Here is a 27,077-nt window from a genome sequence, read left to right on the forward strand (position 1 = left end):
ATGAACACAAACTATAACACCTGGGTAGCAAATGGGTAACTTTTCATTATTAGCACAGCATAACAAAAAACACGTTTTATGATGTTTTGGGGTATTATGTGACTATGAAAATTAATATGTAAGCTACAAAATTAAATCCTGAAGTGATAATCCATCTTGGGAGTAATAGAATTGCTCTGATAAGATTTGTGGGCAAGCACACACACACTATAATAATAATAAAAATAACACATAATAGAGATATATAGATATATATATAGCACATATACAGAGAGAAAGAGAAGAAATGATGATGCAAACTCAGTAAAAATCCCAAAAAGCGTTTTTATTTTATCTTTGAATATCGTCGTTTCACAGAATCCCTATAAAACTGGAAAATCTGTTCAGAAGCCTTTTGACTGATTGCGATGCACTGCTGCAGCTGTGTAGGAAGAAAACACATTTATGTCACTGCCTTGTAGAAAATTCAAGCAGGTTATGAAACGCACACAAGTACCTATGTATCATCTCCACAAACAGAACATTGAATCACACGCAAGAATGAAAAGCCGCATCCGATCTCACCTCCTGGACTGAAAAAGAGCCCGTGGTTGATGACATCAAAACATTGCGCTCAACGCTATCAATAGCAAACGTTAACAATGCTCGACTTTCCTGGAGAAGATAACATGAAAGACACAGATCAAGAGCTTAACCTGCACGCTATGCTTTGTCGCCAGCCGTGGGCAACGGGAAATGCGGTGTGTACCTTTTCCTGCCGAGCCGTAGGATCGGTGATTATCTGGCCCTCTTTGCTAATTGCACAGGTCACACTGCAAAAAAGGTGGCTCATGGGCAGCCCGGCATCCATTAGAGCCATACAGGCGGCATTCAGGCAACACGACAGCAGCTGACGGTTAGATAAGGACCCAAACTGTTGATGGACACGGCGAGAATCTGCTGCTCAAGAAACATTTCTCGTTATTAAAAATGTTGAAAAAAGTTGTGTAGTTTAATATTTGTGGAATATGCGGAAAATGGGATACATTTGAAAGATTCTTGGATAAAAATGTTAAAATAAAAAAGCATTCCCTACTGAAAAAAAAAAGCTAACACTTGCCTAGGCTGTTTGGCTGGTCTTAGCTGGTTTAGGCTGGAAGTAGCTGGTCTCTGAGCCTGACTAGGCTGGTTTTAGCTGGTTGTACCAAGCTACCAAGCTAAGAAATGTGGTTAAACCCCTCTAAATCCAGACTGCCGACCAGTTTAAACCAGCTAAGACCAGGCTGGTCTCCCAGCTAATACCGGCCAACCAGCCTAGGCTAGTTTCAGCAGGGTTTGTTTAAAAAAAATTTATATATGGCTACTTTTCATTAAATTAAAACAGCCTAAATGAAAAAAAAAACCCTATGATTTCTTTGCTGAACCCAAAGCTAACTTTGAACAAATTAAATCTTGTAGTTGTTCAGATGAACACACTCATCGCATTCATGTTTACTCGCTCTCTTCTGCAGCGAGCGATCAACCGAGAGTGGTCAAACTGTTTTACTTAAATGAAGACGCACTAGAAGTGGTTTGGCCGGTGTTTAGGATACAGAGCCGTCATCGTGGATGACCTGCAGGATGACCGTGACGGAGGAGCGAGGATGAAGCGTCAACAGAAGCGCGGCCTCGCACGTCTCGCGCACGCACTGCTCTCGCGCGCGCTCGCGGACTCCTGGTCAAACACAAGAACGTGACGAGAGTGTGAGTCTGTGCCACACCGACCCCTAGCGGGGAGAACCGGCGGTGCAGGTCGACAGGAGCGTATGAATAATGTAATTACCGAAATGAAAAACACTTATTAAACACCTGCTAGGAATATTAGTCATGCGGTTACAGTCCGTAAAATGTCATTTTAATTTTTAAAAGCTGTTTAAACCATTTCTGTGTAAAAACCTTACGACTAATGCATGTCATATAAGCAAATGAAAGCAAATAAAAACATATGCCACAATTGTGAAATGCTAATTTAGTAGCACGCTTTCCTGAAATGTAGTTTTAAGATTCTTTCCCATTTCTAAAACATTAATATTTAACTTATTTACATTATATGTATTACAGTATCATTTAATATATATAGTCACAAAATGTATACATTTAAATTCTAATTCTTACACAAGGAATTTACTGTGTGTGTGTGTGTGTGTATAAACAGTTAAAAACAAAAAGGAGAAATCCCATTTTAGCATACTTATCAATTCAAATTTATTAAATTCATTTTATATACAAAGTGTCTACTTTAATATTTAAAATAACTTGTGAAAACAAGTGAAAATAAAACGTCAAAATGTAAGTGAAGCAATGTTCATAACAACGTTTGCTTAACATTATGTAAAAAAAAAAATACTCTGACTTGTACATATTTAAAATATATGTAAAAGTGATCACATAAAATAATTATACTTCTTGCTGACAAATTAGTAAACCTAGCACGTTGAAAGATTGGTAAAGATTTAGCATTACAGTTAATTAGGTTTTGGGGGGGCTTTTATTAATATCATTTAATGTTTCAAAGATGTTTTGGTATATAAACAGCGTTACACTGGTAGGTGTCTTCTGTAAATTATGGTAAACATGCATGATTATTATTTTGATTCACTTAAATATAATTAAACATGACAGATGTCCGTGTAAGCTGTATTAATGTTTTTTTACAGATTTAACGGCTGAAAAGCATTTTAGTTAAAAAAAAAAACATACCCGGAAGCCTCATTTTAGGCTGGATAAGAATCTCTACAGTAGCTCGATCATAGATTTCCTTGCTAACTTTCACTTCAGCTGGTCCATAAACTCCTGCCAGGATACTGGTATCACCTGAAGACACATTTATGAATACAGAACCATACGAAATATAAACAGATTTCCGGACTTGTCAGTCAACTACGCGCCGAACAAAAGAAACAAATCTGTTGCAAACCGCCATAAATACCTTGAACAAAAGTGGAAGATCCATCAGGTTTAGATAACAAAGTCTGCTCACTTCCATATTCTCTTAAATTTAAACAACTTTGATCTATCTCCATCATGGTCCCCGTGCACAATCCTCTCGTCGCGCTCATATGTGCGTCATTGTTTTGAGCGCGTGATAATGACGACATAGTGGTAAACTATCGCAAGGACCAAGTTGCCAGAAAGCCCCGTCCAAATGTACCAGGTGCTTAATTATAGTTATACGGAGGAATTTGTGTTCAATAAAATGCAAAATGTAATTAAAACGATACATTTCCCAGATAAAAAGGTAAAAGGTATATCAAAAATGGGATGAATGTTTGTGTTGGACGACATTGTCCAGCAGGGGGCGCGCTGCACGGGCTTCTCACAGGCTGGGCATTAGAGGCGAGAAGAGACGCAAGACACGCACTTGACGTAAAGATGGCGGCTGCTAGAGGTTTAAAGAAATTATACGGAATCGGGCTTCACGCGATTCGACAAAATGCTACTTTAAAAACAACAACGTTTCTTCAACGAAGAGCGTTTCGCGTGAATGTAAGTTTAACACGTGTTCGGTTTGCATGTTGTCCGCGAGTGGACTTTCTCTTTAGCAAAAGTTGCTAATCAGATGTATGAACCGTGCAGCTGCACGAACCTCAAAATATCGGTGGGATTTGGATTCTACATTTACACCGATATTAAACACATTAACGAAAGGCGCGATGTTAGTCGTAAGCTCATGTGAAATCCTTGAATGCTCGTAATGCTTATGTGCCTATAGGTATTCCTCTTCTGACCCAGAAACAGTAAACAATTGTGTTCGAACCGACTGATCATGTAACATCTAGTAATTGTTTTGATGTAATAATTCCAGAGATCTCTGTGTATTGTTGTGGGTAATGGGCTGTTCACCCTTCAGAAGGCTGTAGATTTGTACTGAGAGCCGATTGGCTGGTTCTGAGGGGTGTGTGGAGGAAAAACACAATTCTAATTCCTGCAACCATGTGTCACTGAAATATATTCACTCTTTCATATCTTCCCAGCATTAGACGATCTTGCACAAAACGCGTGCATTAAGTATGAGTATTTTTAAATCTTAAATCCAGCAGCTGATACAAAGGTGTGCTTCAATAAGCAAACCATGCACTTAAAATATTGTGACGTTTACAGTTTTACGCATTCGTTTTCATGAAAAGCGCACTAACAAATTCTTCTCAAAGGTGCATTTATTTTTAAGGCATTATATTATATGCATGCTTTACTGTGTTTCTTAATTTTTAATCTTGCCTTTATTCAATTTAGCACTGCTTTTTAAAGGATCAATATTTCCCTCCTTACCTCTTGTTTATATTTCTGCATCAAAATCATAAGATGACCTGCATTACCTTTGAATCAAAATAAAGATCTCATCATTAGTAAAACTTCCTGGTCAGGAATTTGCTATAAAAAGTCTTTGAGTGATTGATGTAAGTTATATAAGTTTTTATTTATTAAATAATTTATAGTTTTAATAATTTTGTTTTGTCATTTTTATATATATATATATATATATATATATATATATATATATATATATATATATATATATATATATATATATATACACACACATTTTTTTTTTTTTTTTTTTAATATATTAGTTAAAATATGTAATCAGATCTCATGACTTTCACTCCCTGGCCTGATCCTCTGTGTCCGTCTCCAGGGAGCTCTTCGCCAGCAGCCGTTTGATTCTTCAGCGGAGAAACCTCAGTTTCCCGGGGCCTCGGCGGAGTTTATCGATCACCTGGAATTTATCCAGCCCAATGTGATCTCAGGAATCCCTGTGTACCGGGTGATGGACAGGCAGGGCCAGATCATCAATCCGTCTGAGGATCCTAATGTGTGAAAACTTTTATGGCGCGATGATAATGTGTGGAAGTGGTATTCCCAAGTTTTTACGCGGCTTTTATTTGTCCGTTTCAGCTTCCAAAAGAGACGGTTTTGAATTTCTATCAGAAGATGACATTACTCAACACGATGGATCGAATCCTTTATGAGTCTCAGAGGCAGGTGAGGGGTTCAATGTAGGTTTATTCCATCATAAAATAAAGTTAAAATGACATCTCAACGTTTATAACGTTTAAATTTGGTTTGCTTTTGCGTTCCAGGGCCGTATCTCTTTCTACATGACCAATTACGGAGAGGAAGGCACGCACGTTGGAAGCGCTGCGGCTCTTGAACCAACTGATTTGGTCTTCGGCCAATACCGAGAAGCTGGTGAGCTTGTTCACACAAGCCGCAATAGTGGCTCTCGGTGCATACACACTACACATACAAGCCTTGTAACTTGCTTAGGTACGATTGTAGTCCCTCTTTGCACTTTAACAAGAAAAGGGTAAGAAAAGCACCCCCGATAACCATAGTGGAGTTCATCATAATGTTAACAAAAGAGATGAAATCTCTCACTTAGGGCTGAGCAATTAATCAAATTTCTAATTGCAATTACAAATACAGATGCCAGAATTACATCACATTACATTACGCTCATAGCAGCAATTAATGTTATTCTGTTCGCTCGCTTATTGCTTAAGATGTATTATTTTCTTTCTATGTAATATCTTAATGGTTTTTGCGTCGTATTAATTGAAGTTTTTATATAGCATTATCAGTGTTTTCCACAGACTTATACTCAGTTTGTGGCTGCATATACATTGCCTTGCGAAAGTATTCATACCCCTTCATATATATATATATTTTGCTGCCTTATGGTAAACTGCACTCCATACACTATAACTGTACAGCAAAAAAAAATGTTTTTTGTAAATTTATTAAAAATAAATGAGTGTATTGCATAAGTATTCATACCCTAAACTAAATATTTAGCTGAAGTATCTTTAGTTTTTTTTTTTGTTTGATGCGAAAAGCTTTGCTCATCAGCAATTTGTCAATTATCTGCCACTCTTCTCCTCTCTTCACCTCTCAAGCTCTGTCAGGTTGGACGAGGGCCAATGCACATGTTCAGGTTTCTCCAGAAACATTTGATTGGGTTCGATCAGGCTGTGGCTGGGCCACTATAAGTCACTCTTGCTGTGTGCTTAGGATCATTGTAGTGTTGAAAGGTGAACTTCTGCCCAGTCTGAGTTTCTGAATGCTCTGGACCGGGTTTCCTTTAAACCTATCTCTATATTTTGCTGCACTGAGCATTTCTTCTACTCTGATGAGTCCCTCAGCCCCACAGCATGCGGCTGCTGTCAGCACACATTACTTTTGGGACGGTACTCTGCAGGTGATGAGAAAAGCTGGTTTCCTTCAAACATGATGCTTAGAATCGAGGTTAATCAGAACAGAGAGTCTTGTGTCTCAGAACCTAAGGGTCCTGAGGTGCTTTTTTTTGCAAATTCCGAGTGTTTTTTCGCGTGTCTTAACTGAAGAGAGGATTGAGTCTTACAACACTGCCATAAAGCCTAGATCAGTGAAGTGTTGCAGTAATATTTGCCCTTCTGTAAATTTCTTCTACCTCCACAAATGTCCGTGAAGCTCTACTAGAGTGACCATCAGATTCTTGGTCACCCCTCTAACCAAAACCCTTCTCCATCAGTTGCTCAGTTTGGCTCAAGTTGAGTTTAGATCAAGAAAGAGGTTCTTCCTTGAAGGTTTCTGACGACTACATGCTTCTGTTGACCCTTCAGTGAAGCAGAATTTGTTTCTGAACTCTTCCACAGACGTGTGGCTTGGCACAAACTTATTTCTCAGTTCTTCAGGCAGTTTCTATTCACTTTAATGTATGGTTTTTGCTCTGATATGCATTATCAGCTGTTAGACATTTTATTAAGCCTGTGTCCCTTTCCGAATCATACCCATTCAGTTGCAATATGAATGCAATATGCATTCATGAATGCTCCCGAGCTAAATATCAATTGTCCCAGATAAGGGTATAAATATTTATGCAATGTACTTATTTTAGTTTTTTTATTTGTAATTTGCAAACATGTTAAAAACCTGTGTTTTTGCTGTACAGTTATGGTGTGTAGAAATTATTTTTATTTATTTATTTATTTTTTTAAAGCAGTTTAACATAAGGCAGCAGCATAACAAAAGGAGGGAAAAAATGAAGGTATGAATACTTTTGCAAAGGCACGTATATGCAAATTATCTCTCTGCCAGCGGGAGGCACTGTTGAAGTGGTAGATGATGTTTCCTCTGCAAAATGAAATGAAAATGACATCCAGAATTCTATAAAGACAGCCGGGTTCCTTTAGAAATACAGTGATACAAAAACATCCGAACCGGGTTTCGATTTTGAAACGTGCAGGGCTCATGTTCAACAGAGTCAAAGACTTTTGAAAGATCTATTTGTGGCAGTTTTGATATTGTGGCCAGCCACCACAAATAAATCAATTTATGGGAAATGCTAGCAATATAATACTATGCACATTTTTACTTTTTTATTTAAAGAAGAAACCAATCTGATGTGCAGTTCAGATTTTAGGCTTAATACTGTAGAAAAGAGATGCGTTTATTCAGTTGGTTTCAGCTTATTTTCATCTAAAAGTATGGCATGCGTTGCTTCAAGCAATGGTATAAACATTATTTAGTGTAAATTGTGATGGCCGTATTTAAAAATCGCAAGGGAATAATCAACAGTTATGATTTTTGTCATAATCATGTAGCGCTGCTCTTGACTAAATCACTTTAGTAAGAAGAAACATTGACTTAACTTGTATAGAATGTTTTTTATACATTTGATTACTTTATACAACATTTCTACTGTAGTTACTTTGTTCTATCACTTGTAATTAGTTTATTATTTAATTGCTGACAGTTCACCTGTCCTCAGTAAACTGTATGAAACTGGTGACAAGAATATATTTCTATATTTTATACATTTATTAACATTTTCTTAAACACAAATGTGTATTTCCTGAAATGTTCTAGGAGTGTTGATGTACAGAGGCTTTCCCTTGGATCTGTTTATGGCGCAGTGCTACGCCAACGCCGATGACCTTGGCAAGGGTAGACAAATGCCAGTTCACTACGGCTGCAAGGATCTCAATTTTGTAACCATCTCCTCACCGCTTGCCACTCAGATCCCCCAAGGTAGGGTGAAGCACAGTAAAACAAGAACAGCCTTCATTTTATATAGATGTGTCACTTTTTGATTCATTTAATTTACTAGTGCTCTCAAAATAATTATCCGCGAGTAACCACATCCAAAATAAAAGGTTTGATATATATAATGTATACATGTTCTGTGTATATTTATGGATATGTAAAGACCCACACATACGGGACATATTTTGAAAATACATACATGTGGGTCAAAGACGTTAAGATGTCTTCGTCACAAGAAATTCACAAAAGCGATTTTATGTCCGAGAAAACTGTCTTTCAGTGTTACACAATATTTATGTAAAAATTCATATTCTGACTAAAATCTAAAAATATAAGAATATAAAACTGTAAAAAAAAAAAAAAAAAAATATTTATATTTATATTTATATATATATATATATATATATATATATATATATATATATATATATATATATATATATATATATATATCTTACTGACAAATAGGCAAAACCTACATTTAAAAAAAAAAAAAAAGTTAACTAGTGTTTGGGGTGAAACTAATCTTTTAATGTTTAAAATAGATTTTTCTTGCAAATATGTCTGATGAGTGTTAAACTGAAGTGGAAAAGGGGCTTTAAACAAATATTAAAAGGTAACACTTCATCTTTGACCCACGTATATATTTCTATTCATATACTTTATTATATAATCTAAATATATTTATTATATAAACATAACATATTTTGCTGAATCCTATACATAAGCATGCGTGCGTCTTTATACGTACATGATTAATAAACGCAGTACACATACATATTATGTTAACAAAAACTTGCGATTAATTGTTTGGCAGCACTTGCTAAATGAAGGTGTGCATTTCTCTGCGTCCAAAAAAATGAGAATAATAGCTTTGTGTCACTCGTGCTGTAGCTGCCGGGGCGGCGTACGCGGTCAAGAGGGAGAACTCAAACCGCGTGGTGATCTGTTACTTCCGAGAGGGGGCCGCCAGTGAGGGGGACGCACATGCCGGATTTAATTTTTCTGCCACCCTTGAGTGTCCTCTCATATTCTTCTGCCGCAACAACGGTTATGCCATCTCCACACCGACCAACGAGCAGTACAGAGGAGATGGTATCGGTAAGCGTGCGTGTCTCCCATGTGAGCTTCTGCGTTTAATTTATCTAAAGCTTTCCTTCTCTGTCCGCAGCTGCTCGAGGTCCAGGATATGGACTGATGTCGATACGCGTCGATGGAAACGATGTCTTCGCCGTGTACAATGCCACGAAGGAGGCACGACGCAGAGCGGTGGCCGAAAACCAGCCCTTCCTTATCGAGGCCATGACCTACAGGTAGAGTTTATGCTTATGCAAAGCTCGTGAGTTGAACTAGAAAGCAAAACACCCACAGAATCGTATTGCCTGTAAACAGCCTATGAGGCACAGCGTTAGAACTGGAGGAGACCGCTGGGGTGCCGTTTGGGCTTAGGTCTATTTTTGCTGTGCGTATGGGTGGCAAACTCAGCAGAAAAGGCCGCGAGATGCACTGTAAACCTATTTATCAACACAATATTTTGCAGCGTAGGCTTTTATGAAACGGCATAAAATGCGTGGGGGAGGACTACTTGCCTATTGGTCGAAAACCAAAAAAGTTTCTCACACTGAAACAGCGTTTTCGATGCAGCGAATTGTTTTTCATCCGCAATGTTTAAACAGATTATTTTCTGTTGCATTCTTTACGTAGGTTTGATTTCTTGAGTCAAGTTTCTGAAAAAAAGCCAACTTATAATATATGACCGTTGTTCAAGGGACAGAAATACCCAGAAATAATTTAAAAAATCCTTCAGAAATCATTGGAATATGCTGATTTGGTGCTAAAGAACAAATCTAATTATTCGATTTTAATAATAGTGTATTGTTTAATGATTAATTTCAGTATTTTCTTTCTTTTTTTTTTGAAAGAATACAGCATTAAAAAATAGTTATTTGAAGTTAATGTAAATGTCACTTTGATCACTTTATTTTATGGTTAAACCTATTAGCATGCATATTACTAGAATATTAGATATTTATTAGTGTTATTTAAGCACATAATAATGCCTTATTCTACATCTCTAATCCTACCCAATACCTGAACTTAGCAGCTATTAAAAATACAGATTTAAATGAGTAGAATTCATTTTAATAGATGGTTTCAACAAACCATATGCCATCAGTTAAAAACCTTTAAGCTTACATTAGGTGTTTTTTTTTTTAATAAGTTATCGTAAAAAAAAAAAAAAAAAAAAAAAAAATTAAAATGATTTCTCTACCTACTGCTGCACTCAACAACAGACCTCGCATATATTTGTGCTTTTTCATGCTCAACGGTCCAACACATAGTTGTTGATTTATTTCTGTTTTATCATGTTTTTCCAGCGAGGCAGGAAACATCTGTTGAAAAGGCTGTTAAAAGTCACAGTCAGTAGTTCATCCAGATAAAGAGATACAAAGAGGGGAATGTTTTCAGGCAACTTTTAACGTCGATTGCGGTCTCTTACGTGCCGCAAAGCATTGGTTGGAACTAGGGCAGAGATCAAAGACAGCTTCTTTTTAGTTTAAACTTAGTTCAGATTTAAACGCCCATCTTCCCCAATAATTAGAATATTGCAGTGAAAAGCAGAATGGAAAAAAATGAAAAAACAAACGCTGCTGATTCAATTACAGATCTTACTTTTTTGACATGTTATGATGTGCTGCACACAGAACTCTGGAACTGATTTTTACACAACTCAAGCGCATCTTTACCTTAAAATTTAGCCTAGCACGTGAGACGTCGTTAGCCTGAGTGCTTATTTCGCCTTTCGCCCAAACATTTCCCGAACACCCTCAGTGTTACGAAACAAACAAAGGGTTTATTTCCTCTCCCCCCCCCCTCCAGGATCGGTCATCACAGCACTAGTGACGACAGCTCAGCGTACCGTTCAGTGGACGAGGTCAACTACTGGGACAAGCAGGACCACCCCATCTCTCGCCTGCGACACTACATGACCGCTCGAAGCTGGTGGGGCGAGGACGAGGAGCGGGCCTGGAGGAAGCAGTCGCGAAAACTCGTCATGGAGGCCTTCGAAAAAGCCGAGAAACGTCTGAAACCCAACCCCGAGCTGCTGTTCACCGACGTCTACGATGAGATGACTCCTTCTATAGCCAAGCAGAGAGAAGCCATGTGGCGTCACGTCCAGCAGTATAAAGAGCATTACCCACTCGATCTCTATGAGAAATAATCCAGGAGCCGTGGACACGTCCGGGAAGTTCTTGCACATGTCTGTTTGTTTGAATTGGGTTTTTGTTTTTTTCTTCCGTTTCTACGTTTTTATTGCATTAGAAAGCACAAGTGGCGAAAGTGTTGTTGTTCTGCATATTTGCCACTAGAGGCCTCCGTACTGTCATTTTGTGCCTTGGAAAAGGATGTGGTGGGTCTTCTACACCGGCCTAATGTAGCAAATTGTTCTAACAGCCCTTAAATACAGTATCAGTACATTGGCATAGTACTATCAATCTAGTCACTACGGTACTTTATTTAAAGCATGAAAATCGTAATGATTCCATACGTTTTTTTGGAACTTTATGAAGTGTCATTTTTAAGTGTTCTTCATTCAGTATCTTTGCAATATTGGGTTTCACCATTGGTTTGTCGTTTCTCCACCAACAACGCTAATATTCAGTGAAGGTGATGTGATTGTGTGTGTTATTACCCTCAAACCTTTCCACTCCAAAACCAGCTATTAATAATTATACTGTTTCCGTAATAATAAATGGTTTGTGTCTTGTTAAATCCCCCCCCCCCCCACACAGATGATGATGATCATGATACTGTTAATAATGAAATATTCTTTAGCTGCGATTTTTCTGATTGTTAATGAACTGAGCAAACTTTGTGTGTGAGACTGACTCAACTGTTACATGATGACATGATGATTGTCGTGTTTGAGATCTGTCTGGATTAGCTTTAGGGGTTTGTAAATTGTATTTTAAACAATAAAAAAAAAAATGCTCACAAAATGTAATCACTGATATAGCGATGTGCTTACTGAACATAGACTATAATAAAATGTTGTACTGTCTTGAGGCCTGTTTTATGGAGAGCACGGTGAGTTTAAGTATGTAATAACCGCTGGCTTTTCAAGCGTTATGCAGACTAATAATGTTCAGTCTGTTGTGAAGAGTTCATTATGAACGAGGGTTGAACGAACTGGTAACTTTAATGAAATTGGAGGTCAGTAAAAAAAATATATTTTTAATATGAATCTTGGTTGTCAATGTCAATATAATTTACATATATTATAGTTTATTATTATATATATTATATTTTATAATATTTCTTAGTTTTTTGAGGATCATGTGACCAGCATTGGGGTATTATTATTATTATTATTATTATTATAATGCATTAAAAGATACCATTACTTAATGAATTAATAAATGCATTTATTCACTTATTTTTATTACATACTTTTTTATCTAAAGTAATGTTATAAAAATAATGTAATTATTACTTTTGAGTTACTTTTTAAGTCTGGACTTGGCTCATTTGTTTTTAAATTATAATTTGTCATACATTTGTTCTTCTACAAATGTAAAAGCACTTTTACACCAAAAGTGAAATGAATAGCTTTGTATAGCTGAATTGGATGAATGAAGGTCAAACACAAGGGATAATAAAACGGTATTAAGCCATATGGTCCATGGTTTAAACATATACATGTATGTGTCATGTAAGTATTGTAGGTTTGCATAATATTCAGAATTTGCATCTGACTGTTCTTATTGATTTTGAGGAACACTTTTTTTTTTTTTTGCAGGTGAGAAGAGTAAAGACGTGTTCACATTTAGTCAGGAACTACATCATGTAGCTCTTCTGCACTTACGGTTTCTCTCAACATGGCAACAAAAGAGCTGTCAGTCAAGACGTCGGAAACAAAGTAAGTGGTGTGATTTCTTTGACAAATTCGCTTAGATTAAAACGCTACTTCGCTAGTTGCCTTAAAAAGTAACCTGATTACACAACTCTCGTCTCTTGTTATGCGTTAAACCCAACACTAGCTCCCTTTCCGGGAACCCCGTGACTCAACCCTAATTATACAATAATGTAAAACGCAAATGGTAACCTCAGTTATCAGTTTTGTCCTGTAGGGGATGCAATCGTCACGATCAATTTTTGACCCCGTTTGTATGTTACATTCAGCGTGATATTATTAAACTCTCCAACCAATTACACTCACGCAAAGGTCAAGACTGCCAGAGTCCGTTTTTAGGCAATTTGCTCATAGCGGTTCAAGCTCCCTCCCTCCATTTATCACTCAAGTAATCACTGACCTTTCGAGGGGGTCGGATAAATTTCATCCTCTCCTAACGGCGAAGCTAATGTATTCGTAGGTTTTTATATATAACGATAACAATATCATCTGCGTTTACCGCCACTCAATGAAACGTATACACAGTAGGCTATAGTCAGAATTTGAAATACTGATTGGTTTCGAAGAACGTACTGTTCAAGTTAGTATGTGCCTTAGCTGTGGGTCTGATCAGCATAAATGACGAGTACAAACAGGAACATCATGCCCAATTTGATGAAATCTGCCACAACAACAGCTTGCGTCTGACTGTTAAAGACCACCAGCCTGGTGTCGGGCGATGCAACGGATCTTGAGAATATTTTCATAGGCCTTGACATTTTCTGTGGCGTTCAGAAGCATGTTGTTCTAATGGCTCTTTCGGATATATATTGGTTTTCTTCTAGCAACAGCATATTAAAATTTCATTCATGTCACATGCTCCCCCACTTACAGCTGCTGGGTCTGTGTAAAATGGAGCCCCTAAAGGGACGCGGCCATGGTAAAAATAGGAGGGGAGGAAAATTATTTTTAAATGGTTTTGCATTTCACGGGGGAGAAGAATTCCATAGTTTTGCTAGAGAATGCATATTTTGCGAGTAAATCATATAAAGTTTCTCAAGAGAAAACGCTAAAGTGTTTTTTTAATTTATTTTTTTAATTCTCTGGTTTCAGTTACCTTCAATAATTTTCAAAAATTGATTGCTGCCAAGTCGTTCCCGTTATACAGAGACTTTTCTGTCTCTTTGATGTGTTCGTATTTATAAGAAATGGCTGAAATTCTATATTTAAGTCTTACTTGGTACTGAAACAGAGATAATAGGTATTAAAAATGCAATTTTGTATTTTACACACTTTTTTATTGATATACGCATTCAATTGTGCTGTGCCACAAGAAATATAAACCATGAAATGATAAATTAAAAGGCTAAACAAGCCTTAATTATACATATAAATTATGTAAAACTATAACTCTGAATATTTTAGCATGGATCTGATATGTTCATGAACAGATCTGCTACGCTGCTGCTGTTGATTACTGTTGCAGTTCCACACTGTTAGTACGTACTTTCTCACCTTCCAAGTAAGCGTCAACTCTCACTCTTACCATTTTCTTACCATTTTCGTTTCAATTTTTCAAATGTTATCCTGCTTGTCACTCGAAAATTTCCACCCTGTTAGGCTATAATATGGAGAATGTTTCTTTTTTTCTGGTCAAAAGCTGTAAAAACACCTCACATAGTTATAAAAGTAATTTTTATCTGTAGAAGTTTAGCTGCGAATTATTTAACTCAAAACGTTCCACCCTGCTGAGTTTGGTGAACCTAACAGGGTGGAATCTGCATAATCTGCCGATTTGAATGCGACTGAATAAACTGAATGAATAGTAACTATTGTATATCGCAAATTTCTCTCTCTCTATAAATATATATATATATATAAAAAAAGAAAAAATAATTTATTGTTAGAGTTACATATAGCTTGTTAGTTATTTTAAATTTCTTTCCCTTTTTTTAATACCATAGGACACGTCAAGGACCCATATACAGAGAACGCAAGCTTGGAGGAAGAAAAACGACCAACCACCAAGGTATGCGTGGAAATATCAATGCTGTAATTCTGTTACATAGGTAACAGAGATAACTGTAGCTATAATATGGATTAGTCTGTATTTGATTTATAATTTATACAGTTAAGGCAATAAAGTGTAATAACTATGTCCCTAACAGGGTTGAATACTTTTAATAGCCAGCGTCTACACAATCTTCTCATAATTTATTTGTTTGTTTATTTTTTGTTATTAGGAAATCAAATATGTTTTCCTAATAGGTAAATGTCATTGGTAGAACGCTAAAAACATGAAGATGAAGCCAAAATGTCACTGAATGCCAGGAACGACCCAATTACTTTAAACATTAACATATTATGAAACAGTATTCAAATGTGACTGGCCCGAGCTGCTTTCCAAGAGGGAGACATTTTGCACAGTTTTTTTTTTTATCGCGTCGTTTGTGTGTTCACGCCGTTCCAAACTGTAATACGCGGCGTTGAGCGGAAACGGAGCGGGGGCCTTATTGTTTTTTCATTTTTATGCAAACCGAATCAATTCCGTGTGATTTGCAGAGCGGCTGTTTCAAAGTAATGGCGGCCCGTGTTTTCTTTTGCTCAGATGACAGCTCGAAACAGGTTTCACTTGCCAATGAGAAAATATAAAACGTGGAGTGTAACCAAACGGGGTTGACGTATCGCTCGGCATGCATTGACTGGTAACCGGAACTTCACTCCTCTCCAAACATATCCGATGCTCCAGTCCAGCTTATATACGCTCCGCTCTGTGATACTGCATGCAATTACAAACAATCCGCTCTCTTCATTGGGAAATGACGGCTTTGTTGTGAAAGGAAATTATGGAACAAAATGTGCCTCCGAAGAAAACATCGCAGCTGAATGAAAGCGTTTTTTGAATTTGACAGAATGACTGAAGGCTCTACCAACCTAAAATGCACGTCTTTGAAAACAAATCATTACAGGTTAAACATTTTCTCACTTAAGGCAAGATGCCACTGGTGGATACGCTAAAACTGACTTAATAGATATCACCCCAGCTGATTATTCACATTAGACAACTTTTTCAAATCTAATTAAACGAATGTTTGGTGTAAGTGATAGTATAGAGATTTCTAGCTCAGTGCAGGAGAAATAACTCATATTGAGAAAGCCATTGAGAGATGTAAAGGTTCAAACAGATTGAGCATAATAAAACAAAGGTTTGCTTGGTGTCTTGTCCAAAAATTCTGTTATTATTTACTCGCCCTCAATTAGTTTCTTTGTTCTAACCAACACAGAGGAAGATATTTTAAAGAAGGTTTATTACCAGGCTGTTGTGGGTCACCACTGACTTCCGTAGTGTGGAAAAAAAAACCCGCTATGGAAATCAACGGTGACCCAAAACAGCCTGGTTATAGATACGTTCTTCAAAATATCTTTCTTTGTGTTCATGTAGATTTGGAACTGCTCGAGGGTCGAGTAAACGCTGGTAGAATCTGCATTTTACTATTCCTTTAAGTGGCAAGAAGATAAAGCTGCGGCGAAATCGTAATGGATACCCAAACACACAATCAATGACTCAAAACCCGTTCTTTTTTTTTTTTCCTAACACATTTATTATTTTCTGACATTTTTATTCTCTTTCGTTCTGAGATGACCCGTGGAACAAAAAAGAAGAACATTTACAAGAGCAACATGCAGAAATGTTTCGTCTTGCAAGTAAGAGAGAAGATGAAGGTGGGTGTTTTTCGGGCAAACATACTAATTTCAGCAAAAGCACTTAGTGGGCAATATGTAAAATCTGATCACTTTTACAAAAATAGATGAGCAAACAGCCTGGCGTGGTTTCTGGATGGTTATACAACGATGCCGGTGCGGCTTGGAATCAGATTCGGAATCAGGAGAGACGTCCTTGATTACTGGAGGCTTGTGTGCGCAGGTCATAACCTACGTCAGTTTCGTCAACAGCTTTTTAATGAGCCGCCTGTTTGTTAGTCCATCAATCAAGTCCCAGTTCAGTAGCAATGTGAGGAAAAACAACAGTGGGGCCTGTGCCGTTTGTGAGCTCAGCCAGTGTTTCACCAAATAAGAAAGAAACAGACGTAGGCGTTTTATATTCGAGCGGAAGTTCAGCCTCATAAGAAAAGGCTTTGTAATGTAAATAAATACATAAATATATCAATATAGAATAAATACATAAACCTCGTACAACAGTTGTTTTTCTTCAACGATACATTAAGCGGGGATTTTGTGGCAGCGTCTGACACAAAACAGATGCAGCTGTGAAAAAGAAACAGGCTAGAAGGCAGTTTTTTTGACGAATGAATTCACATGTATGTCGTCTTTACGGTTCACTTTGCTGCGCCTCAGCTATCGTCTCCGGCGTCTACAGCAAACAGCTTCACCTCAGCCTCACCGTTTAAGCAAACAAACGGGTGTCGTGGTAATTGTCTCGCAGTGTTCGTGTACATGCTCTGGAGGCGAATGCGGAAAGAAGGGATGAACAGAGCGCCAAAAGAAAAGAACGACACACTGACGAAACGCGAATCAAATAAAAGCCATCGCAAGAGTCTCCAGAAAGACGCCGTTGCATTTCAGACATTCGAAACGCTAGAATAATACCCCCTTCTTTTTCTACGGTTTTAATGGACCGAGCCTGCTAATTGCACAATAAAAGAAAGATGCGAGTCTTTCAGTTTAACGACGGTCCCTTGTCCTTCATTAGTCTGCGTGTGCATTGTTTGGCTGCTCTGAAGGCCCCCGTGAGCTCAAGAGGCTTTTGAAACTGAGTAGGGATGCGGTACTTTGCTAGCCGTAGATAAGAGCGCGGAGCCGTGTGTTATTACGTGTGTGTTCACTGAAGACTTTGATTCGCACAAACTTCAGAAATTACAAAGAAACGAGGAGTCGCTTTTACTCAAACGTCCTACAGCCATAATCCGTCACGTCCCAGAAGGAGGAGGTTGCGTTCCCGAAAGTTTGAAAAGTTTTATCCCATTAAACATGTGCCACGCACCCTAAGCCTCGCAGCTGATTGATGAGCTAATTATGGGTTGTTAAAGAGACAGTACCAGAATTACTAACCCTTTCGAATCTTTCGGCGACACCAAATGAAGCGAGAATGAACCGGCAGGGGAAAACGTGAGATCCTGATAATGTCAGACGTATGAACTATTTGTGCTTGGCCGTGTTTTTTTTTGTTTTGTTTTTTTAAACACTGCTTACGTATAGCTACAAGTAACGCAGCAAAACCCCACATCTACCCGTAAATGCTTTTCCAGATGAAACATGAAGCTACTGGAGGGCTTGCTTGCTTTCTGGCCTTTTTTTTTTCTTCACTTTTTGTGCTCAGGGTTAAGAAGTGTATGCATTTTTCATGATAGCGAAGTGTTGCATTGAACTGTTGCTTCTTTTAAAACTAAAAAAGAAGCAACAGCTCATTTTAAGCCAGTCTAAAGCCTCACTTTCGATACAGACATGCACACTAGAATGTTTAAGCCTTGTATAGTGTCTGCGAGACTAGAGTCTATTCATTTCCTCACACACGCGCTTGTCTATTGTTGCTGTGTCTCTGGACTTAAAGGGATAGTTCACCAAAAATGAAAATTCTCTCATTAATTACTCATCCTAATTTCATTTCAAATTCCTTTGTTCGTCTTCGGAAAACAAATTATGAACTGTAAATAGCGATAGATTCTGTTTACACTAACTGAAAAATACAACTATTATGTAAGCGCAAATAGCATTTTCTGCTATTTATACTACTTGTTGCAGGCGGCAATTATCTGCACCTCAGTATTGAATTACATTATAAAATTATGACAACTTATTGAGTGTACATTTTAATTTGAATTCAAATTATTTTTTGGTTTGGAACGTCATGGGGATAAGTGATTAATGACAAATTGATTTCGGGGTGGAGTAACTCTTTAAAGCTGCCTTTTCATTGTAAACGCACTTGTCCTCCAATCTGTAGTTTAAATAAACTGTGCATTTCTTTGCGAAGCTGTTATGTTTCTGTAAAGGAGCGTCACACCGTAAGCATTTACTTTATGTTTAATGAACAGCTGAAAACTCTCACTTGCTGAAACAACATTACTTTTGGAAAATAGAGACAGCGTAAATAATTATATTTATTTCTTCAGATCGTTTGTTCTACAGAAGCAGGAGGTATTTAGGAGAGATTCTTTTCGAAATATTGATCGTTTACGTTCTTCTGTTTGGTTTTGTTCTGTTTTTTTTGTTCAGTGGATCGCAGTGCCTGTCATGAGAAATCAAACCTACCAACTATCCCTTAAAGGATAACTTCAGTCAACTTTATATTGTTACAATAGTGTTTTATATGTAAATATACATTATTTGTGCTCTTTATCCATGTTATGTCCATCCTGACATTCATATACTGTCTGCAAAGTCCTTTTGGATGACTTAAAAAGTGTTATCCGGCTATTAAATATACATATCCTGTAATAAAACTGAGAATTTCAAATGTTACCCCGCTGCTTAACTTTTCTTTTTGTTGAGTCAACATGAAATTTTAAGTTACTTATAGTTCATTTCAGTGACAACAGGAATATTTTAGTTGACTAAACTAAGAAGGGATAACAAGGCATTTCAAACAATTTTTTTTCTCTTACAGTGCAGTTTGCTATGCTAGTATGTAGGCTAACCAAAGCAGACATCAGTGGTCATTATAACATACTTCAAATGTCATGTAATCTTTTCGTAGCGATTGTAATCGGGTGCTATATATTCTTTAAAACTATGCTATCACTAATAGAGGCCTTAATTTTTCATGACACCGGATTTCATAAATGATTGGACCGTTGCGAATGAATTTGGGTCTGTAATCTGACGTAAGCAGTGAAAAGGCGGCTTTAGTCTTTAGTCTAATGCTAATCAGGCCGGATTTATGGTAATATTAGTACAGGTTTTGTGCACATGTAATGTCAGTGATGTGCCTTGAGTATTCTATTAATATGCTTTTAGCGAGCAGACATTTTGTTCGTTCCGAATTCCCAGGTGTCTCAGTATTAGCTTCATTAGTACAGCAACATGTCTTCATGACAGATCCCCTCTGCAAAGCCCAAAGCTACGGTTTGACATATAAATACATCTGAATATTTACTGAGGCAAGCTCTGTGTTGTTCTCGGAGGCTAACCCAATTAATACCGAATGCTAACACGTTGAAGCCCTACCCATCCATCTCCTTTGCTTGAAACCACCGTGAACGCGTGTGAGTTTTCATGGACGCTGTAATAGTAAACTATGGTTTCTTACTTTAAACTGAAGTACAAATACAGTAGTTACATTGCTTGTTCTGTTGAATGCTAGATCACTTTATTTTAAAGTCTCTGATTGTTCATCTTTAAGTTAATATTTACAAAGCATGTCCTAACAGGAACAATGGACACACAGGAACAAATTCAAGTGCTATTCATATCATTTAGGTCTTAGTCATGAGAACCGTGTTACAACTTTGTAATCGCTAAATCCAGTATAGCAGCTAGCCCTGGTATATGATAGAACTGGTTTAATACGGCAAAGTGACGCTGAATTTGAACTGAGGCAAAATATCAGTAGTGCTGTGCTAGCAAGACAGTAATGTAAACGACAAAAACTTAAAACACACATCATGTAAATAAAAAAGAAGACATTCCCTTCTTTATGTTTCAGTATCAGTCCGTTAGACGTGAAGGAACATCGACGTTCATAAACGGATGACCGTTTGCTCTTGGTCAGCCTTTGAGACTGTTGCAACCATTTTTTTGTGTCTCTTCTTAATGCAGAGTTTATAAAATCGTGGAGGTGAGCGGTATTATCAGTTCTCAAATGTTCTCTCGTCAATATACGTCTCAATTTTCTTTCTGTTTAGCGCCCTCTGGTTTTGTTCTTGCAAAATACTGATGATATTGCCTTAAAAAAGACTAATCTGTGCTTTAGAATAATAGGTCCATATTGTTGAGCTTGTTTAGTTGTGGTTTACAGGAAAAAGCATCCGAACTGTTCAAAAATGTGGTAGTAGGTAATATCTCCCTGCCATCCCCCTTTTGGGTCCTGCTGGAAGCATCCCTGTAACACAAAGTAAGAGTAACGTTCAGAGGTACATCTGTACAGAGAAACACTTCTGCTGCTTAGCATGGCTCATGTCCTTCAATGACCCCATATTTGCTCGGTGAAACCCAAGATGATTAAGTCGGAACAGATTGCTTTTTCATTACCAACACTGAAGCAGATGTCAGATCTCCACGTTTGGGTCTGTAAAGCCTTTCTTGCCTTCGTTCACCAGCACAGGTTTTTCCGTCCGTGTGTGCCACACAAGAATCTGTAATTAAAAAATCCAAACATTGTGGTTTTATGGAGTGGAAAGAAGAGAGTTTGATTTGGTAATGACGAACTGTTCTTCTTAGCTAGGTCGACATTATAGTCATAGTCTGGATCTACTTGTGCATATTTATTTTAAATGACACTGAAATAGCAATTTATACCCCTTCTATGAGCATGTTTCTCATTTCTGTATGACCATACCAGGTGCCGTTCCTGTCAGCAAAAAAACGGGAATCTGATGCTACAATTTGTACAGGCTCACTAAAATTGGAAAATATAAAAAAGTTGCCTGGTCTGATGAGCCTCAATTTCTGCTGCAATATTTGGATGGTAGGGTCAGTATTTGGTGTAAACAACATAAAAGCATGCCATGGATCCATCCTGTCTTGTATCAACAGTTCTGCCTGCTTCTAGTGGTGTAATAGTGTGGGAGATATTTTCTTGGCACACTCTGGACCCCTTAGTACTAAGTACTGACCGTTGTTTTTATCCTCCACAGCCTATACCTGAGTATTTTTGCTGACCATATCCAACCCTTTAAGTACCAAACTTGTGATCTCTACTTCCAGCAGGATGTCATAAAGCTCAAATCATCTCAAAATAGATTCTTGAACAATGAGTTCACTATACATAGTACATTACACTATACTGTGTTTCCAGCACCTTGTTAAAACCAGAGAAACCAGAAAGAATTAAGGCAGTTCTCACGGCAAAAAAAGTACAACTAGTACTATAAATATGTACACAATAAAGGGGTTAGAAATAATATATATAATAATTCAAATCCATACTGAATTGAAACTACATGAAACCAACAGGAAGTACTGCCGGTCTTTGTGCCTTTTGTTTCTTAGATTCCTGTTCCCTGTCCTTATTTTGTAGTTGTGTTCTTAAGCACTCTTCATGTCATTGACTCAACTGTTAAAGCTGTTCTTTTAGTTAAGTCTTGTTTTTAGAATAGTTTGTAAGTCTGTAAGTTCACTTTTTGTTCTATCATCTGCTGTTAGCCTCCTCCTACACGGTAGTGCTCACAAACACTCACAGATATAAAGTTTCTCCTCAGCAACAGTGTACCATCCACAGTACATCTCCAAATTTAGCATGGTGGTCCTCACGGAGCGTAGAACATCTCCATTAGAACATCTCTCTGGGTAGAGATCTGAAGTACTAAAATATACATCAGCTATAGCTACTGTGCGTGTTTGTCTACATGTGTTTCGTGGCAGAGAGATAAGAGACAATGTGTGTTATATATTTTACTCTACCTATTTATGCTATTAAGATAGTAATCAGTACAATAAATATGATCTGCCTCATTACACTTCCAGGAAATGCTTGTTAATGTCTAGTGGTAGAAACACTCATCTTTTCCCTTCCACTTCCCTTGTTGCTGTCTTTTAGAAAACACTGTCACTCTGCTCAACGCCTCATGAATAATTTCTAATAGTGTTGAGATGGGTCTGGAGGCCCCACTTCCACTTGAGCAGCTCACGGAGGTTAACAGTCCCACTTGAAATAATGGTGCGTCTGTTGAATTCCTCCAGCGGATGCAGTTCACGGAATCTCATCTTTTCCAGAAACAAGATGCGACGTGTATGCAGGTGTAGTTATGCACCTGTTCTATTCTTTGGGGTAAACAGACATCGAGTCCACGAGTTGGTTTTGTTTGCCTCCAAATGGTTAAATTTTGGTTGAGTACCATTTTAAATAAAGCATCCCTAAGCTCAGTAACATCAATTAATACATCGATTAGTCATGTATATTTAGTCATACATATTTTTGTGCAATTGTATCATGCATTTACATGTATAAGATTTTTTTTTTTCTTCAAAGTGACTAATGATGAATGCTACAGCAGTAGTGATTCATCCTGGCAAGCCAGTAATGTGAGAAGTGCCACAACAAATTGTTCCAGAATTACTCAGAAAGTACAAGCTAGTAGAAAGAGCGAGACACTGTGATACAACAGTGGGAGAATAGTATTTTTTTAATAGTTGTCCTTGGGTGTTTTTAAGAGGAGAGATTTGGATTCAAGTACTAAATGAATAGTTCACCCATGAAAGCATATTCTTTATCTAGCCTAGTAGTTTGTCTGAATGCTCAAAACTTTAAGAAAACCACCGGGTCTCATTCAATAATAACAGTGTAGATTATTTGTGCGTACTGGAGAACATCTTATAAAACATTTCCACCTGCTTCACTTAACCTCATTAAATCCAATCATTAATTTGGAGTATTCTAAATGAGTAACCACTGAGTTTAGGCATTCATACAAAACTTTCATAAACCATCTTCATGCAAGGGCTTTCTATGAACAATTTCCTTTACAGCCTTTTTTATGAGGGCAGGTTCTAGTCTGTGAGTATGTGCGGAAAGTGTTTAAACGCAATAAACATCCAGATTACAGACCTCTCATTAGCAGCTGAACATAAAGGTATCTGCGCTGTACAGAGAGACCTTGCAGATTGAGATATAATGCAGTCTTCTTACTGTTTGATTGTATATGATAAAACATGTTTAAAATGAAATATCTACGTATACAATTGATGTCAGGTTTATGTTGTTTTGATTTGTTTCATGACTTCCCAGTTTCGTTTTAAGTCAGTTTCAATAGTTTTTTTCTGTTCCTGTGTCTTGATCTCTCTCCTGAGTAATTGTTAATTTGAGTTATTGTTAATAAAATTTTTACTGCTGCAACTACATCCTGCTCAAACGCATCCTCAATGCTTTACCCCTATGTAAAGTTGGCGTGAAACAGAAGTTGTGATGGTCTTTTCTTCCCTGGTGTGACCTCACCTGTGAAAACCAGGCAAAAGTTGTATAATCTTTAATCTCTAATGTGTTATTCAATCAATAAAAAGAGGGAATCAATTGCTGCTCTTCAATTAACAATTTTTACGGCTTTAAAGGAAAAGTTCACCAAAAAATAAAAATTACGGCATATTTTATACTATGACTTTCAGACGAGTTTTGAAAAAAAATATCCTGGCTCATCCAAGCTTTGTAATGCTCGAGGACAGCGGCCATTATTTTGAAGAAAACCCATCAATCTGCTTCAGAGGACTTGTGATATCCACCCTGAAGGCGTATAGGTTAGTTTCACGATGCATATATCCGATTTGTGGAGCTCGAAAGTAATGGCCGCTATCCACAAGCATTGGAAGAGCCAGGATACATTTTAAAAAACCTTTTTCAAAAAGAAAGTCATATACACCTATGATAGCTTGGGGCGTGAGTAAAATCATTTTAGATATTAATTTATAGATTAATGCCTTACTGATATTTTAATTTACTAATAAAGTTACACAAATAATTTCAGTGAACTGACTCGTTAATTGTTTCTTTAATCAAGCTCTTGTGGTTCCCCCATTTGCTTTCAATGTTTTTACGCTTTTTTAGACAAAAACATTGTCAATAATAAAGATATCAAAGTTGTATTTTCTTTACATTACTTGCAGCAGATGATTTTATGTAGAAATCACGAATACTGGTTTTCACAGAGGTGGTCACAAATATCTGAGTGAAACAGCATCTTAAACAAGAAAAAATGTAAGGCAGGACTTGGTTTTGTAATTCAGTCGTTCCCAACGTTCATTAGTGGAGACTCCAAGACCTTAAATCGTAAAGGAGACAAGCAAAATGTGCCTCTAGGACCAGGGGGGGAATTTCCTTCTTGTACACATGCTTTGTCAATGAGATCAATTGTGTAAAAAAATCAATAACGTATGTTATGTTTCTCCAGAGAAACTGCACATAGGTTATTGGCACATAGGTATAGAGTCATTATTGGCATAGTCAGAGCAATGTTTCCTCACCTTAGTGCAGTTGGCCGCTTTGGGTTCCAGGTCATTGAGAGTGACCAGCTCTCTGAGCAGGCTGCTCTCCTGGTAGCCTCCCTTCACCCCTCGCAACTTGAAGTAGGCCTGAGGCTTAAACAGAATGAGCCGCAGGTTGATGGCAAACCCTGCCATGTCGATGGCGAAGGGCCGGTGAGGGTCGAATACTGTCTTCCACCCGTATACTTTTCCTGCTGCATTGACCTTTGGAGACTCGTATCGTAAACCTCCAACAAAAGCTACAGGCCACACTGATACTTTACGAGTTGATCGCATCTGCACAAAAGAAAGAGTATTTGTTTAGTATTTCATTATTTTACAGTATTTTCGATCAAAAATGCTGAACAAAAGTGACTTCCTTTAAAACAATAAAGGTGAACTTTGCCGCATCAACGAGTGATTCCCAAAAGCTAGTTTTAAATGCGTTTAAATGTCCTGATGTTTTTAAAACAAATGACCTGAAATGTACTCTTATATAATATAATCTATTCTATGTATACAAGGAAGTCAAGAATCAAAAAACTGTATTCAAGGACATAAGCGCAACCGTTCAGGAAAGACAACAAAGGCCTGATTGGCTCCTTAGGATCATGTTTTGGACACTGTAGTGACTCAGACACAAACAAATAGATCTTAACAGCAGGAATTATCCTGAGCAGGTCAAGGGATGCGCACACAAATCAGAAGCGAGACAGTGAAAGACAGAGAACAAGTGAGAGAGAGGAAGAGAGACAGATTCTGCTTTAATCTTCCTGCTTCAAACACTCCCCACACTCCTACATCCAAATGCTTTGTGTGCCGCCCCGAGCAAGTGGTCCACATCATAAAAGGAAACTGCCTAATGAATAGTGAAGGCTAGAATGGGAGAGTGAAGCTGTTGTCTTTATACCCATAATGCATCGCCCACTGTATCCAAGGGAAGCTTTTACAAAGAACCACAAAAGGACTGAGGATGGAAAGAAACGCTGTGCCTTTTTCTCATTTACGAAAACCACTCGCTCTCTATATGCTTGTTAAAATAAATAAATAAACTGATTAAGACCCAGCTAAATGTAAAGGGTGGTTTTGCTGACTGAACTGTTACTGGCTGTCCACATTGATCCAAATGTAGCTCCAGGTAATTGACTGTGACTCTTCTTCACCATATCAGGCTTTAAGTGAACAGTCCTGGCCAAAATGTCACCCTCTATCTGATTACTTCCGCAGAGACTAATATTATATTGTGCCACTGCCATTTTTTATTAAAGTAAGAGAGGGACCATTTATGTACCTGTTGGTGGAAATAAAAACAAGTGGAAATGGGAAAGTGTTGAAAGGGATGCATGCTCGTTGCAGATTCAGAATGACATTAATCTTTTCTAAACTAGCTGTCATTGGGGAGGGCTGCTGAAGCTAGGCTGCCCTAGTTTAGCATAATGAACGGCTGTTTTCTGCTTTTTGCCTCCCATTTAAAGTGCCTTCTGCTAAATTCTGAACTGAAGAAAATGTGAGAACCTATAGATGGTTGTGAGTGGTGGACTTATAACTTCCTAGAATTTTTATTAGGGTTGCAAGGGGGTGCTATACAATCTGCGGAACAAGATAGAAAAATGCATTTTGTTTATGGCTGTCAGAATTAGCTGAAAATAATTTAAATACACAGTATTTTTTATATTGAAAAAACACTATGCCAGTAAATATGAATTTATTGTTTGCAATGCTTCTCTTTAGCCTAATACACCTAGCATTGACCTTTTTTTTACTAAAAAGACAGTCAGCTGAATACCACTGTTAAGATATAATATTTGAACGATTTGAATTGTCATCAGTCAGGGGTGGGGTGATTTTATAGCAGTTGAAATGCAATCAGCCGCTAATGAGATCTTCTTTCGCTATATGTGCTCTCTTTCAGAGGGACTGTTTATAAGCGCTGTCAGAGAGGCACAAGCACATGAAGACGGCGCTCGCGGAGCGTGGGAGTATTGAACAGAGTTATTTTTGCTGCTTTATA

General features: G+C 37.6%; 3 protein-coding genes across 6 annotated transcripts in view; 1 reads left to right on the plus strand and 2 right to left on the minus strand.

Annotated features, from left to right (window-relative positions):
* Positions 1 to 304: 304 nt before the first annotated feature.
* On the minus strand, positions 305 to 3,115 carry exosc5 (exosome component 5). Its single transcript, XM_043264123.1, has 6 exons — positions 2,948 to 3,115; positions 2,719 to 2,832; positions 1,572 to 1,693; positions 749 to 889; positions 565 to 654; positions 305 to 421 (listed from the first exon to the last, which is right to left on the minus strand). Exons 1-6 carry the CDS (start codon positions 3,075 to 3,077, stop codon positions 326 to 328), a joined length of 693 nt encoding a protein of 230 aa, XP_043120058.1. The 5' UTR covers positions 3,078 to 3,115; the 3' UTR covers positions 305 to 325.
* A 232-nt stretch (positions 3,116 to 3,347) lies between these two features.
* Positions 3,348 to 12,106, plus strand: bckdha (branched chain keto acid dehydrogenase E1 subunit alpha). Its single transcript, XM_043216586.1, has 8 exons — positions 3,348 to 3,504; positions 4,655 to 4,831; positions 4,915 to 5,001; positions 5,100 to 5,208; positions 7,867 to 8,028; positions 8,938 to 9,144; positions 9,215 to 9,356; positions 10,924 to 12,106. The coding sequence occupies exons 1-8, from the start codon at positions 3,391 to 3,393 to the stop codon at positions 11,264 to 11,266; spliced, it is 1,341 nt and encodes a 446-aa protein (XP_043072521.1). The 5' UTR covers positions 3,348 to 3,390; the 3' UTR covers positions 11,267 to 12,106.
* Positions 12,107 to 16,512: 4,406 nt separating this feature from the next.
* The window catches only part of b3gat1a (beta-1,3-glucuronyltransferase 1 (glucuronosyltransferase P) a), a 69,243-nt gene continuing 58,678 nt past the window's right edge, over positions 16,513 to 27,077 (minus strand). For all 4 annotated transcript variants that reach the window (XM_043264651.1, XM_043264654.1, XM_043264652.1 and 1 more), the window contains 3 exons: positions 25,067 to 25,363; positions 21,146 to 21,249; positions 16,513 to 20,996 (listed from right to left, as the gene is read on the minus strand). In XM_043264651.1, coding sequence (XP_043120586.1) covers positions 21,163 to 21,249; positions 25,067 to 25,363 — 384 coding nt within the window. In that variant the 3' untranslated portion in view covers positions 16,513 to 20,996; positions 21,146 to 21,162. The remainder of the gene's footprint in view (positions 20,997 to 21,145; positions 21,250 to 25,066; positions 25,364 to 27,077) is intronic.

The sequence above is a fragment of the Puntigrus tetrazona genome, chromosome 18, assembly GCF_018831695.1.
Source record: "Puntigrus tetrazona isolate hp1 chromosome 18, ASM1883169v1, whole genome shotgun sequence".
NCBI classification, from domain to species: Eukaryota; Metazoa; Chordata; class Actinopteri; order Cypriniformes; family Cyprinidae; genus Puntigrus; species Puntigrus tetrazona.

Bases quoted from the DNA above. Each gene is read 5' to 3' on its own strand.
- exosc5 (XM_043264123.1), bottom strand. From the start codon at position 3,077: ATGAGCGCGACGAGAGGATTGTGCACGGGGACCATGATGGAGATAGAT. The intron at 2,833-2,947 runs GTATTTATGGCG...ATGTGTCTTCAG, and splicing joins ATCTTCCACTTTTGTTCAAG to GTGATACCAGTATCCTGGCA. The intron at 1,694-2,718 runs GTATGTTTTTTT...GTGTTTGACCAG, and splicing joins GCCTAAAATGAGGCTTCCGG to GAGTCCGCGAGCGCGCGCGA.
- bckdha (XM_043216586.1), top strand. From the start codon at position 3,391: ATGGCGGCTGCTAGAGGTTTAAAGAAATTATACGGAATCGGGCTTCAC. The intron at 5,002-5,099 runs GTGAGGGGTTCA...TTTGCGTTCCAG, and splicing joins TTTATGAGTCTCAGAGGCAG to GGCCGTATCTCTTTCTACAT. The intron at 9,357-10,923 runs GTAGAGTTTATG...CCCCCCCTCCAG, and splicing joins ATCGAGGCCATGACCTACAG to GATCGGTCATCACAGCACTA.